This window comes from Cnephaeus nilssonii, assembly GCF_951640355.1.
Source record: "Cnephaeus nilssonii genome assembly, chromosome: 20".
Lineage (NCBI taxonomy): Eukaryota > Metazoa > Chordata > Mammalia > Chiroptera > Vespertilionidae > Cnephaeus > Cnephaeus nilssonii.
The window spans coordinates 47,349,262-47,362,496 of record NC_137091.1 but is presented as its reverse complement, the minus strand read 5'-3'; the positions used below and the strand labels follow the sequence as shown (position 1 = coordinate 47,362,496).

The 13,235-nt window shown below is 47.5% G+C and overlaps 1 protein-coding gene across 1 annotated transcript; it reads right to left on the bottom strand.

The window, feature by feature from the left end:
- Positions 1 to 5,905: 5,905 nt before the first annotated feature.
- LOC307116489 (uncharacterized protein) lies at positions 5,906 to 13,235 on the bottom strand. The gene is made up of 3 exons (XM_079800518.1): positions 13,123 to 13,235; positions 9,925 to 10,051; positions 5,906 to 8,109 (listed from the first exon to the last, which is right to left on the bottom strand). The coding sequence occupies exons 1-3, from the start codon at positions 13,153 to 13,155 to the stop codon at positions 7,304 to 7,306; spliced, it is 966 nt and encodes a 321-aa protein (XP_079656644.1). The 5' UTR covers positions 13,156 to 13,235; the 3' UTR covers positions 5,906 to 7,303.

Genomic DNA, 13,235 nt, shown 5'->3' with positions numbered 1-13,235 from the left:
CTTGCCTTGCCTTGCCTTGCCTTGCCTTGCCTTGCCTTGCCTTGCCTTGCCTTGCCTTGCCTTGCCTTGCCTTGCCTTGCCTTGCCTTGCCTTGCCTTGCCTTGCCTTGCCTTGCCTTGCCTTGCCTTGCCTTGCCTTGCCTTGCCTTGCCTTGCCTTGCCTTGCCTTGCCTTGCCTTGCCTTGCCTTGCCTTGCCTTGCCTTGCCTTGCCTTGCCTTGCCTTGCCTTGCCTTGCCTTGCCTTGCCTTGCCTTGCCTTGCCTTGCCTTGCCTTGCCTTGCCTTGCCTTGCCTTGCCTTGCCTTGCCTTGCCTTGCCTTGCCTTGCCTTGCCTTGCCTTGCCTTGCCTTGCCTTGCCTTGCCTTGCCTTGCCTTGCCTTGCCTTGCCTTGCCTTGCCTTGCCTTGCCTTGCCTTGCCTTGCCTTGCCTTGCCTTGCCTTGCCTTGCCTTGCCTTGCCTTGCCTTGCCTTGCCTTGCCTTGCCTTGCCTTGCCTTGCCTTGCCTTGCCTTGCCTTGCCTTGCCTTGCCTTGCCTTGCCTTGCCTTGCCTTGCCTTGCCTTGCCTTGCCTTGCCTTGCCTTGCCTTGCCTTGCCTTGCCTTGCCTTGCCTTGCCTTGCCTTGCCTTGCCTTGCCTTGCCTTGCCTTGCCTTGCCTTGCCTTGCCTTGCCTTGCCTTGCCTTGCCTTGCCTTGCCTTGCCTTGCCTTGCCTTGCCTTGCCTTGCCTTGCCTTGCCTTGCCTTGCCTTGCCTTGCCTTGCCTTGCCTTGCCTTGCCTTGCCTTGCCTTGCCTTGCCTTGCCTCAAAGAGGAGAAGAATTCTATACTCATTGTTCCTGCACAAAGGCTTTTTGAGGACTTTACCTGTTGGCCATATGAGTCTGTATAGAATCATTTGAAGGTGATCATACCCATAAACATTAATTGTATTAGAACACACGAGGTTCAACGTCAATATAACACTTGTGCACTCCAAGGTGGTGCAGGCACGGTCCAACGTTGGTTTGCAGTAAAGAGAGACCTGTGAAAGAGGCAGAGGTGCAAAGTCTAGAGAGGTTAAGGTTATCCGTGGGCTGGGAATCGGAGTAGAAATGCTCACTATTCAACCTGTGTCGTTGGCAAAGTATCAATAATAACCCAAAACAAGCATAACTGGGTAAGGACTGGGAAACTGTAAGAAAACACTGATGAATAAAATGAGTTTCTAGTTATGAATGTAACAAAGGCCAGTCGTGAAAGCTTCACCAACGACCCTTCACCAAGGCAAGACCACCTGTGGGTCCACTGTGTCATTCATAAAGTCACGTTTCTTGTGTGATGCACAAATGATTCTTCCCCTTAAAGCCCATTTGAGTCATTGCATGGCATAACTGATGCGAATCTTCAAAGAAAAACAGAAAAGATGGATGATCAACGCTGTGGTAGAACAACAAAGGACAAATGAGATTATAGGCAAAAGATCTATGTGAGTGACATCAGCCAATTGGCAGGATCAGAAATATGAGCATCTCCCCCCATTCCAGTGTGAGTAGACAGCTATGCATGAACAAAGCAGCCCACAGGAAATGGGGATCAGGGTACCATGAAGACAAACAGTATTACAAACACAAATAAAGGAGAACTGTACGGAAAGCATGACTGGAAAGATTGGGTGAACAAACATGCATGAAGATACCCACAGTCAAAAACAAGGGCCCTCCATCAGCCATTGTGCTTCTGCTATCATTGGCCATAGTGGCTTCTTCAAAAAATACTGGAAATCATTGTGTTTAAAAACCACAGAATGCCTTGGCCACTATGGCTCAGTTGGTTGGAGCATCGTCCTGTATAACAAAGCATCTAGGATTCAATTCCCAGGCAAGGCACATATCAGTATGCGGGTTGCATTTCCAGTTAGTTTGGGTGCAGAAGGCAGCTGATTGATGTTTTCCCCTCACACTGATGTTTCCCTCCTTCTCTCTCTCTCTCTCTCTCTCTCTCTCTCTTCCACTTTATCTGAAACCAATATTAAACAAAGAAATAAGAACTTCAAGGTAGCCATAGCCGGTTTGGCTCAGTGGATAGAGCATCAGACTGCAAACTAAAAGGTCCCAGGTTCTTTCCCAGTCAAGGGCACATGCCCAGGTTGTGGACTCGATCCCGGGGTGGGGGCGGGAGTGGGGTGGGACCTTGCAGGAAGCAGCCAATCAATGATTACCTATCATCATTGATGTTTCTATCTCTCTCTCCCTCTGCCTTCCTCTCTGAAATCAATAACATATCTAACCTAATAATAGACAAACATGCAAATTGACCGCACCTCTGCTATGCCCACAGCCAATCAGAGCGAACAAGATGGTGGTTAATTTGCATATGCGGGCGCTGAGCGGCCTGGGTCCCATAAACATCCTCCAGACCCAGTCCGCTCAGAGCCTGTAGGCCCACGCTTAGGTCCTGAGCGGCAGGGGCCCCAGAACGCGGCCTGGGTCCCATAAACATCCTCCGGACCCAGGCCGCTCAGAGCCTGTAGGCCTGTGCTTAGGTCCTGAGCAGCAGGGTCCCAGAACGCCCCCTGGCCACTTTGAGCCTATAGGTGCAGGCGCCAAGGGGCTGGGGGCGGGGCGGGAACATCCCGTGTCACCATAGTGCCCCCAGCCGCTTGGGAATGCTCCAGCACCAAGAGGCAGTTTGGGTCCACGCCCCCAGCCTGGCGCACACGATGTGGGGCTGGCTGCTGGCCTCTGGCGTGTGTGGAGACCCTGGCGGCCGCCACTGCGTGCGGCCCAGGGGTCCGTGCATGCCCCCCAGCCTGGCGCCCATGGTCAGGGCCCATACAGGAGGCAACCAATCAAAGTGTTCCTCTCACTTTGATGTTTCTCTCTGTCTCTCCCTCTCTCTTCCACACTCTCTAAAAATCAATGGGAACATACCCTCAGGTGAGGATCAGGGCCCATACAGGAGGCAACCAATCAAAGTGTTCCTCTCACTTTGATGTTTCTCTCTGTCTCTCCCTCTCTCTTCCACACTCTCTAAAAATCAATGGGAACATACCCTCAGGTGAGGATTAAAAAAAAAATGCATATCCTATGAAAGACACATCTTAAAAATGCCTAAAGAAAGTTGTCATTTTTTCTTGGTGAAGGGACTGGAGTCCGTGTTGATGAAAACACCTTGGTGGCTGTGGTGACTGGCAGTGGCTGCAGCAGCGGGGTGATGGGGCTGGTGCCTTCCCCTGATCAGCCCGGTTGCCTCCCACAAAGGAGCGTGAGGAGTGGGCCTAAGCCATCAGTAGGACATCCCCTGAGGGCACCCAGTATGTGAGAGGGGGCAGGTTGGGCTGAGGGACCCCCAACCCCAGTGCACGAATTTCGTGCACTGGACCCCTAGTGTGTGTGTGTGTGTGTGTGTGTGTGTGTGTGTATTTTCAAGTACCCAAACACAAAATAGAACTCAAAAAAGTTTACAGACAAAGTAAATAAAAAGACCACTTACCAAAATTCATTTACAAAATTCAGAAAATGCAATTCTAAGAGGAATTTTCATAGGGATAAATGCTTACATTATGAAAACAGATTTCAAAAAACCTAACCTACCATCTCAGGAATCTAGAAACACAACAAGAACGTAAACCCAAAGTTTGCAAAGGAAGGAAACAACAAATATTTGAACAAGCATCAATAAAAGGGAGATAAGATAAAATAAAAGGATACCTGATGGGTATTTTTTAAAAAAAACAAAAGTTGGCAAACCTGGAGCTAGACTAAAGCAAAAAACAAACAAAAAAACAAGCTTCAAAGAAATGAAAAAAAAATGAAAGTTAAGACAATGCACCTCACATTATGAACCATAAAACATCATAAGAGATGTTGATGTTAGGAAATGAAATGACCCTCCATAGAGAAATTTGTCAAGAACCTATTTGAGCGTCTGAAATTAATAAACAAATTCAGAGCCCTGTCCAGGTGGCTCAGTTGTTGAGTATGTGGTCCCGATGCACCACAGTTGTGGGTTCCATCCCCCATCAAGGCACATGTAGGGGAGAATCAATGAATGCATAGATGGGTAGAACAGCACATCAATGTTTCCCTCTCTTTCTCTGTCTCCCTTCCTGTCTCTAAAATCAATAAATAAAGGCTGCCCAGTACAGGTCAGTGATTGAGCATCGGCCCATAACCTAGGACATTACAATTCCATTCCTTGTCAGGGCACATGCACAGGTTTTGGGTTCACTCTCCAGTGGGGGGCATACAGGAGGTAGCTGATCAATGACTCTCTCTCATTAGTCATGTTTCTATGTCTCTCTCCTTCTCTTTCTCTCTGAAATCAATAAAAATATATTTTAAAAATAAAGAATTGAAAGAATAAATAAAGAGCCCTGGCCCATGTCGCTCAGTGCTGAGAGTGCCTGCCTGTACACTGGAAGGTCACGGGTTCAATTCCTAGTAAAGTGCAGGGACGTGGATTTCAGGTCTGATCCCTCCTCTTAGTGGCAGCACATGCGGGAGGCAACTAAATGATGTTTTTCTCTCTCTCTCTCTCTCTCTCTCTCTCTCTCTCTCTCTCTCTCGTCCTTCCTCTCTCTCCCTAAGAAAAAAATCAGTGGAAAAAATATTCTCACTCTTTGGGTGAAGATAAAAAGAATAAGGAATGAAATTCAGAAAAGTTATGGGAGAGGACATCCAAGATGGCGGAGTAGGCAAAGGCCTGTACTCGCTGCCTCCCACAACCCCATCAATATTAAAACTAAAATACAGAACAACCATCAGCCAGAACCTCTGGCAAGCTGGCTGAAAGAAGTGTTATGACTAGAGAAGTAAAGAAGAAAGCACACTGAGACTGGTAGGAGGTGCAGAGGCACTGAAGGTGCTAGTCCTGTACCCGTGTGGGCCTCTTTTTTAATTGGGAGTGAGGTCGTCTCTGCAGAGGTCACCTGGAGGAGCAAGGGGTCCCAGTACCACAGAAGATGCCCAGCCCAGGGTCCCAGAGCTGGGGAGAAGACCCTACTGGCAGTGAGAACTACGGGCTGTAAAAACCAGTGCATATTGGGGCTCAGTGACACAGAGGCTGCAGGTGACCCCAGTTGCTCCTCTTACAATGCCAGCACCACAAACTGAATTTACAAGCTCCCGCTTCCTCTGAGCTACACTGCTGGGCGAGCCTTGGAAAGGGGGGTGGGGAGGGACCCAGACAATTATGAAGAGAAAATGGATTGACATCGGGGCAGGAACTTGAGGGCGGCTTTCTACCAGAGGGATATGGTCACAGCAGTCATTACATCTATGCTGGGACATTCTGGGTCGCAGGGCTGACTGGCAGCCATTTGTTTGCTTCGCCCTGGTGATTCCCTGAGACCACACCAAATCCACTTTACAAGCCACCCAAGCTTGTGCTACAGGTTTTGTATATGAATGGCCTGTCCTTGCTCAGGCTAAAATCTGTCAAACAAGTTGCAGTTGGGTCAGGAAGTTCCAAAACTATCAATAAAGCCCAAGACCTGGCACCAGCACTAGCCTTCCTTGCTTCACAGCTGGGCCTTGTCGGGGCCATTCCAAACCGAATACAAACAGGAGATTCTGCAGATTTCTCTGTAGGTCCTGCTGGGTGGCCCTAGTCAGTGGCTGACTTTACACCTCCCTAGAGACCCAAGAGCCAGTGTACCCAGTGGGCAGTGTCATACCATACCAGCTTACAACTCTTTACATCCATAAGCAACACACTCAAGGAGCAGACTCACTGAGCACCAAAGCCCCACTGAAGCAAGTCCTGCTCCATAGGGGTGTCTCCTGCACAGCAGGTCTCCCACTGTATTCACAGTAGTCCCCGTAGATGCTAAAATCCTCAACAAAATTCTAGCAAATTGGACCCAGTATTACATTAGAAAGATCATACACCATGACCAAGTGAGATTTATTCTGGGGATGCAAGGATGGTACAATATCCACTAATCAATAAACATGATACATCACATAAACAAATTAAAAGACAAAAATTATATAATCATATCAACTGATGCAGAAGGAGCATTTGACAAAATCCAACACCCTTTCTTGATAAAAACTCACAGCAAAGTGGGAGTACAGGGATCATACCTCAACATAAGTAAAGCGTTATATAAGAAACCTACAGCCAACATTATACTCAGTGGTCCAAAACTAAACCCATTTCCCCTAAGAACAGGAACAAGACAGGAATGCCCACTTTCACCACACCTGTTTGACATAGTATTAGAAGTGCTAGCCATAGCGATCAGACAAGAAGAAGAAATGAAAGGCATCCAAATTGGAAAAGAAGTAAAAGTAGTATAAATGAAAGACAGGACATTACACCTGACATTGAAGCACAATGGTGCATAAGAATTTTTGACAAATGACATGAACTTACATGGAGAAAACTGTAAAGAACTTGTTATGCCCAGATTTCATGATCCCCAGAGACCACCAGGAAGCAGCCAAGCCCGATGCAAAAGCAAAAGAACCTTTATTCGTGCTAGCACGAGCTCCCGTCTCCAGTATTCACCAGCGCAGCGGCGGGAGAGAGAGAGAGGCTTGGGAGAACAAAGGCTTTATAGGGGGTCCAAAGCAGTGGGCAGGGGGAACGTTCGTGGCCCCCGTCGATTGGTCAGGGGGCAGGATCAGGGGTCTGGTTACGCAGGGGTACTGTGCAGTTTGCCTAATTTGGACTGAGTCCACTTCTCTGCATTCCTATTGGCAGGTTTGTGCAACTGTTACATTCTCGCGCTTTACAGGGAAGGGCAGCAAGAAGAGTTGCAGAACGGCGGGTACAGAACAAAAGAAACATTATAAAAGTAACAAAAAGAACTTCATGGAGTCAACCTACTTTAGCTCTATCATTCCCCCCTTGTCATGAGACTTACAGCCCCAATCATGGGTCGGTTGGTATTCCCATTTCTTCTTCCGTTGGTAGATGCTTATACCGAGTGTGTAGCACCATCATCTGTACGACCCCTACTCGTTCCTTGATGAACCAAACTAATCTATTGATGATGTAGGGGCCGAAGGTCAGCAGGAGTAGGATTATAAGGGGCCCAATAAGGGCGGAGATGAGGGTGGTTAACCAGGGCAAACAGAAGTACAGGGTTCGGAGAGCCTGTGGATCATTATACCCTCCGAAGAATGCGGGGGAGTACCGGATGTCGGGAAAGAAAGTCTGGAGATCTACCTGGAGTTCTGGAAATCACGTGTCTCTAGGGTGTAACTGGGAAGTCTGATTAAGTATAGTTCCTGAGCTTGTGTCTGTGATCTGCCAGGTGATGTTGAAGGGGGTGTGAGGACTCCCGGTGGTGGGAGTGGCCGCGAGCAGGGTTACCAGCATCAGGCAGGTTGAGAATGTCGCAGCTTGAGCTTGAGCGGGTTGCATTGGTCTCGACTAACGCTCCACTGGGCGATGAAGTCTTCCCGGATCGCCGAGGGGTCTGCTGGCCGAACGTGGGTGTGATGGACCCAGGTCGCGACACCGTCTACTTTGAGAGCGGTGGGGGTCGTCAGCACCACGATGTAGGGACCCTTCCGACGTGGCTCAAGGGTCTCCCGGCGGTGTCTCTTGACGAAGACCCAGTCCCCGGGCTTATGCTGATGAGGAGTCGGGGCTGGGCTGGTCTCGTAGATAGCGCGAAGGCGTGGCCATATGTCCTCGTGCACCCTCTGGAGCCCTCTCAAGGAAAGAAACAGTTCTTGACTTTCAAATTCTGCAAGAGATTCTGCTTTAAGGTTGGGGATCATAGGGGGTGGCCGGCTGAACATGATCTCATAAGGGGTAAAACCCAGGGTGTAGGGGGAGTTCCTAACCCGGTAAAGGGCATATGGAAGGAGAGCCACCCAGTCCCTGCCAGTCTCCATGGTCAGTTTGGTAAGGGTCTCTTTTAGAGTTCTATTCAACCTTTCTACCTGCCCTGAGCTTTGGGGCCTATAAGCGCAATGCAATTTCCAATTTGCCCCAATGGCCTTGGCCACTGCCTGCGTTACCTGAGAGACAAAGGCTGGTCCATTGTCCGACCCTATCTCAGCGGGAAAACCGTACCTGGGCAAGATGTCTTCCAGCAGCTTCTTAGCCACCGTGTGAGCTGTTTCATGCTTAGCTGGGTATGCTTCTACCCGTCCGGAGAAGGTATCTACAAATACTAAAAGATATTTATAGCCATACTTTCCTGGTTTAACCTCAATGAAGTCGACCTCCCGTTGTTTGCCAACCACTGTTCTGCATCAATTCATTAAAATCACTTTATGGGTAAACACTGGTAGAAATTGAGCCTGATGGAAAAATAGCCACACTAGACTTCCTGAATGCAGAGTTGCAAAAAACATGGAATCTTCTGTATATATAAAAGAATAAGTGACTGACGGTAAGTCTGTCGACCAACCATCCCGTACACAGGACGCGCATTGGCAATTTAAAACTAAACCTTGATGCCCTGGCCAGTTTGGCTCATTGGATAGAACATCAACCTGAGGACGAATAGGTTCTGGATTGAATTCCAGTCAAGGGCACGTACCTCAGTTGCAGCCTTGATCAGCCCTAGTTGGGGCACATGCAGGAGGCAACCAATTGATGTGTCTCTCTTACCATTGATATTTCTCTCTCTCTCTTCCCCTCCCTTTCTCTCTGTAATCAATTAAAAAGGAAAAAAAAAAGTTGACTTTCACAATGCAAATACATATAAAGTGCTAGCTGGTACCAATCGTGTACGTGTGATTCAATCTGTCATTGTGGATCATGAATTTGGTCATTTTTGTTGACATTCTGATGCTGAAAGAAAGCAGTGTCAATGACAGAATGTATCTGTTAATAAATCACAAGGACAAACTCCAGACAGAGTAGGAATATTCCTACCTAAGTCCCTTTTCAGACATGGTCAGTTATATTTTGCTTCCTCTTGAGTTCCAAGAGCCTGTGACATTAAAGTTGTAAATATATTATCACAAAGGAAATTAGTCAAGTACTCTGAAAAGGGTTTTACTCTTAATGTGGTATACAGGGAGATATTAGAATAAGTTTAATCAATTATCAGTCATTGCTGTCATCAATATTTTATCTATATCATGTTTTTGTAAGTCTTTGTTGTTATATCATGCTGTAATTTTCTATTTATTAACCAATTTATATACTATTTTCATATACATTTTACTAATTTTCTTTCGTCTCTGACACTTCAATTATAGAGAAGGGGCCAATAGTGATATTAAGATGTTTCTTCTAATTAATTTCCTTTCAATGTGCTGGAATCCGAGCAGTGGACCACTAGTTTGTAAATAAAACAAGAATTCAATATTTGGAAAGCACAATTCAACATATACAAAAGGAGATGTATTTTACTATAAACTAGAAAAAGTATTCAAAACACACAATAGCAAATAAATATGGTTAAAAATTGGAAGAAAGCCCTGGCTGGTTTGGCTCAGGGGTTGAGCATCCATCCGTGAAACCAGTAGGTCACGGTTAGGTTCATGGTTAGGGTACATGCCCGGTTGTGGGCTGGATCCCCAGGAGGCATGCAGGAGATACCCAATCGATAATTCTCTCATGATCTCTCTCATGCTCGCTCTCTCTCTCTCCCTTCTTCCCTGTAATCAATTAAAAAAATATTTGAAAAAATATAGGACTAAGGATGTAGATACTACTTAAAAAAATACGTACAAATGACTAACAGGAATAAAGAATATGTTTTTACTCATTCCTCAATTGAAATCCATTAGGCTCCCTGCCACACAATCAACCACAAACCCTCCCACCAGTTCGGTACAGCAGGTGTTGTGATTAAAGGATAGAATGGAGCAGTGCAATCAAACCAACCCTGCCAACCATAGCAAAAACCTAGAAAACTGGACAAATCAAGCAATGTGTGCAGTCCACAGGTGAGGACAGAGCATCCCTGGAGTGAGGGGGCATAAGAAATGCAAAGCCAATTCCCAGGAACCAGCCAGAGTGAGGGTCTTACCCAGGGAGGATACAAGTTCAAAGTTCTCCAGCATCACATTCAGGTACAGCTGTCTCTGATCCTCATCAAGGAGGCTCCATTCCTCCCTGGAGAAGTACAGGGCAATATCCTCAAATGTCACACCAACCTGTCAGAATTGAGATAATTGAAACCAGTTGAAACCAGTTGAAATTTTGAGAACTAGCAATCCTACTCCTTACACATCTTCCTCACCCTCAACCTCCTTCAGGGCTTCCCAGTTTATTGTGGACACCAGGTCCTAATGCCTGTGCTGGCTGCTCTCTTACCACAGTCCCATTAGTCAAAGTTATTGCCCTCAGCACAACACATGGGTTGGGAAAAGGGACAGCAGAGAAACACCATCTAAGCGCTGGGCCATGCCTGCAGGGCCCCAGCCTTCCTGCCAAGCAATACCACTGCAGTCTCCCAGATCATGCCTCCAAGACAAAGCCAAAGGTTTATGCTTCATTCTATAGTTCTCATACCAGCCGTGGCTGGTTTGTTTCAGTGGACAGAGTTTTGGTTTGTGGACTGAAGGATCCCGAGTTGGATTCTCATCAAGGACACATGCCTGGGTTGCAGACCTCATACCCACTATGGGCTTCCAGAGGCAGCCTATGGATGTTTCTCTCTCATCAATGATGTTTCTCGGGAGAAACCAAGATGGCGGCAAAGGTAAACAACTAAGCTGCTGCCTCGCACAACAATTTCAAAACTACAACTAAAAGACAAAACGTCTACCACCCAGAACCACAGGAAAGCTGGCTGACTGGAAGTTTTACAGCTGAGGGGGAAAGAGAAAGGAACACAAACGCTGACAAGCTGAGGTGCGGAGGCGCATGAATCGCGCTGGTGGCAGGCGACTGGGCGGGCGGCTTTCTTTTCAACGCGGAGACAGGTTCCTGATGGCTCTGAGGTCTAGTTTCTGGGGACACGTGGGGAACCCAGACGCCTACGAGGAGAAGCTGGGCTGTTGGCCATCAGTTCGGAAAGTGAGAGTGACTTTCTTGCAGAGGTGCGCCCAGCAATCTTTGTTTGCTGCGCTGCAGCGAGGACTTGGAGATGCGGAAAGGCAGAGACGGCTGACAGCAGCCATCGCCGTTTGCCATGCCCTAGCCTAATGACACCCTGAGACCCCGCCCCGCACATTCTACAAACCCACTCAGGCTCCACACAGCGGCTTTTGCATATAAATGGCCTGCCCTGTGGAAGCGAATCCAAATAAACTGCAGCTCCAGTCAGACTGCTCCAAAACTGCCAAACCCCAAGCAAACAGGAGAAAACTGTAGTTCTTGCTGTAGCTCCTCAGACAGTAGCTGACCTGCACCCCATTGGAGATCCAGATATTAGTGTATCTAGTGATCAGTGTGAGATGACAACAGATTTCAACTACTCTCAAAAGGGACACATTCAAGAGGCAGACTCAGTGAGCACCAAAGCCCTACTGCAACAAGTCCTGCCCCATAAACGGGTCTCCACCACAGCAATTCTTCCATTATAGACACAGCGGGTCCTCACAGCTAATTGGCCTGGAGGTCAATTCCTCCCAGTGACACCAACAACAATCAAGACTTAACTACAACAAGGCTGTACACACAGTCCACAAAGGGGTGCACCAAGAGTGTCCACCTCAGGTAACTGGGAGGCTGACCCATTGAACCAATAGGACACCTAGTACACAAAGCTACCCTACCAACTCAGGGAAGCAGCGAAAATGAGGAGACAAGGAAACAGATCACACACTAAAGAAATGGAGGAGAACAAACGACTGGACAAAGAGTTCAAACCACGGTTATAAGGTTTTTCAAGAATTTCCTGAAAAAGGCCGATAAATTTAGCAAGACCCTCGAGGATATGAAAAAGGACCAACTAGAAATTAAACATACACGGACTGAAATAAAAAAATATTATACAGAAACCCAACAGCAGACTAGAGGAACGCAAGAATCAAGTCAAAGATTTGGAATACAAAGAGGCAAAGGACACACCTCCAGAGAAGCAAGAAGAGAAGAGAATTCAGAAAGTTGAAGATAGTGTAAGAAGCCTCTGGGACAACTTCAAGCATACCAACATCAGAATTATGGGGATGCCAGAAGAGAGAGAGCAAGACACTGAAAACCTATTTGAAGAAATAATGACTGAAAACTTCCCCCACCTGGTAAAAGAAATACAAGTCCAGGAAGCACACAGAACCCCAAACAAAAGGAATCCAAAGAGGACCACACCAAGACACATCATAATTAAAATACCAAGGGCAAAAGACAAAGAGAGAATCTTACAAGCAGCAAGAGAAAAACAGTTACCTACAAGGGAGCACCTATATGATTATCAGCTGATTTCTCAACAGAAACTATGCAGGCAAGACAGGAGTGGCAAGAAATATTCAAAGTGATGAATAGCAAGAACGACCAACCAAGATTACTCTACCCAGCAAAGTTATCATTCAGAATTGAAGGGCAGATAAAGAGCTTCACAGATGAAGAGCTTCACACAGAGAGGAGTGTTGTGAGATCTGAGGACACAGGAAGTGCAGGGCAGAGTGGACAGGGACCTGAGCTGCAGGACGTGACAGGCGCCCTTGTTGTGGGGTCAAACCCTGGAGTCAAAAATAAGACCACCGGAGGCTGCTGATTGATTAAAAAAGCAGGCAAGGATTTATTGAACTGGCCAGGACGGCCACGAGCGCACCACACGCAGGTGGCCACCCTCACGACCGCCCCGTCCCAGCTGTAGGCAGTCCTTTTAAAGGTCCAAACCACAAAAATTTTCCTTTGTTCTAAATTCTAAATTCTAAAGGCTGGGAACAGCCTGCTGGACATTATTGGAATGTGGCCCTATCTTGCGAAAGCAGGTTTTACAGAAACAGACCCAAGTGGAGTCAGTAATCTCTAAAGGTTATCTACAGTTTCTACTCCTGGAGCTACTGAGTCAGTGGGAATCAATCTCCTGTGATTCTGGTCCACAGGCACAGGAAAATTACCTTTGTGTCTCCAGGTCTCAGTCTGGAAGCTGAGGTAACCACCCTATTGTCCAAGCAAGCAAGTGCGTGGCAGAAGCCAGAATAGCAGGGTTAAAATTCAAACAGCAGTTTTTACTTAAGTATGGTTGCTTCCAGACTTCACCCTGACCCCAGGCTGCTGGGTGGAGTGTGAGGAGGCGGGGAGGGCCGGTGTGGCGGGGAGGGGGACGCGAACTCACCTCAGCTGAGCCCCTGAGCAAGGCCATTGCCATTGCACGCTGTGCGCGGGTGGAGGCCGGAGAGGCCGGCGCAGCCGGTAAGAAGCAGGGGCGGTGGGAGGGGCAGGAAAGGG

Coding starts and splice junctions, on each gene's coding strand:
- LOC307116489 (XM_079800518.1), bottom strand. CDS start 13,155: ATGGCAATGGCCTTGCTCAGGGGCTCAGCTGAG. Junction 10,052..13,122: donor TGCTCAGGGGCTCAGCTGAG/GTGAGTTCGCGT, acceptor CAATTCTGACAG/GTTGGTGTGACATTTGAGGA. Junction 8,110..9,924: donor TGAACTTGTATCCTCCCTGG/GTAAGACCCTCA, acceptor AATATCTTTTAG/TATTTGTAGATACCTTCTCC.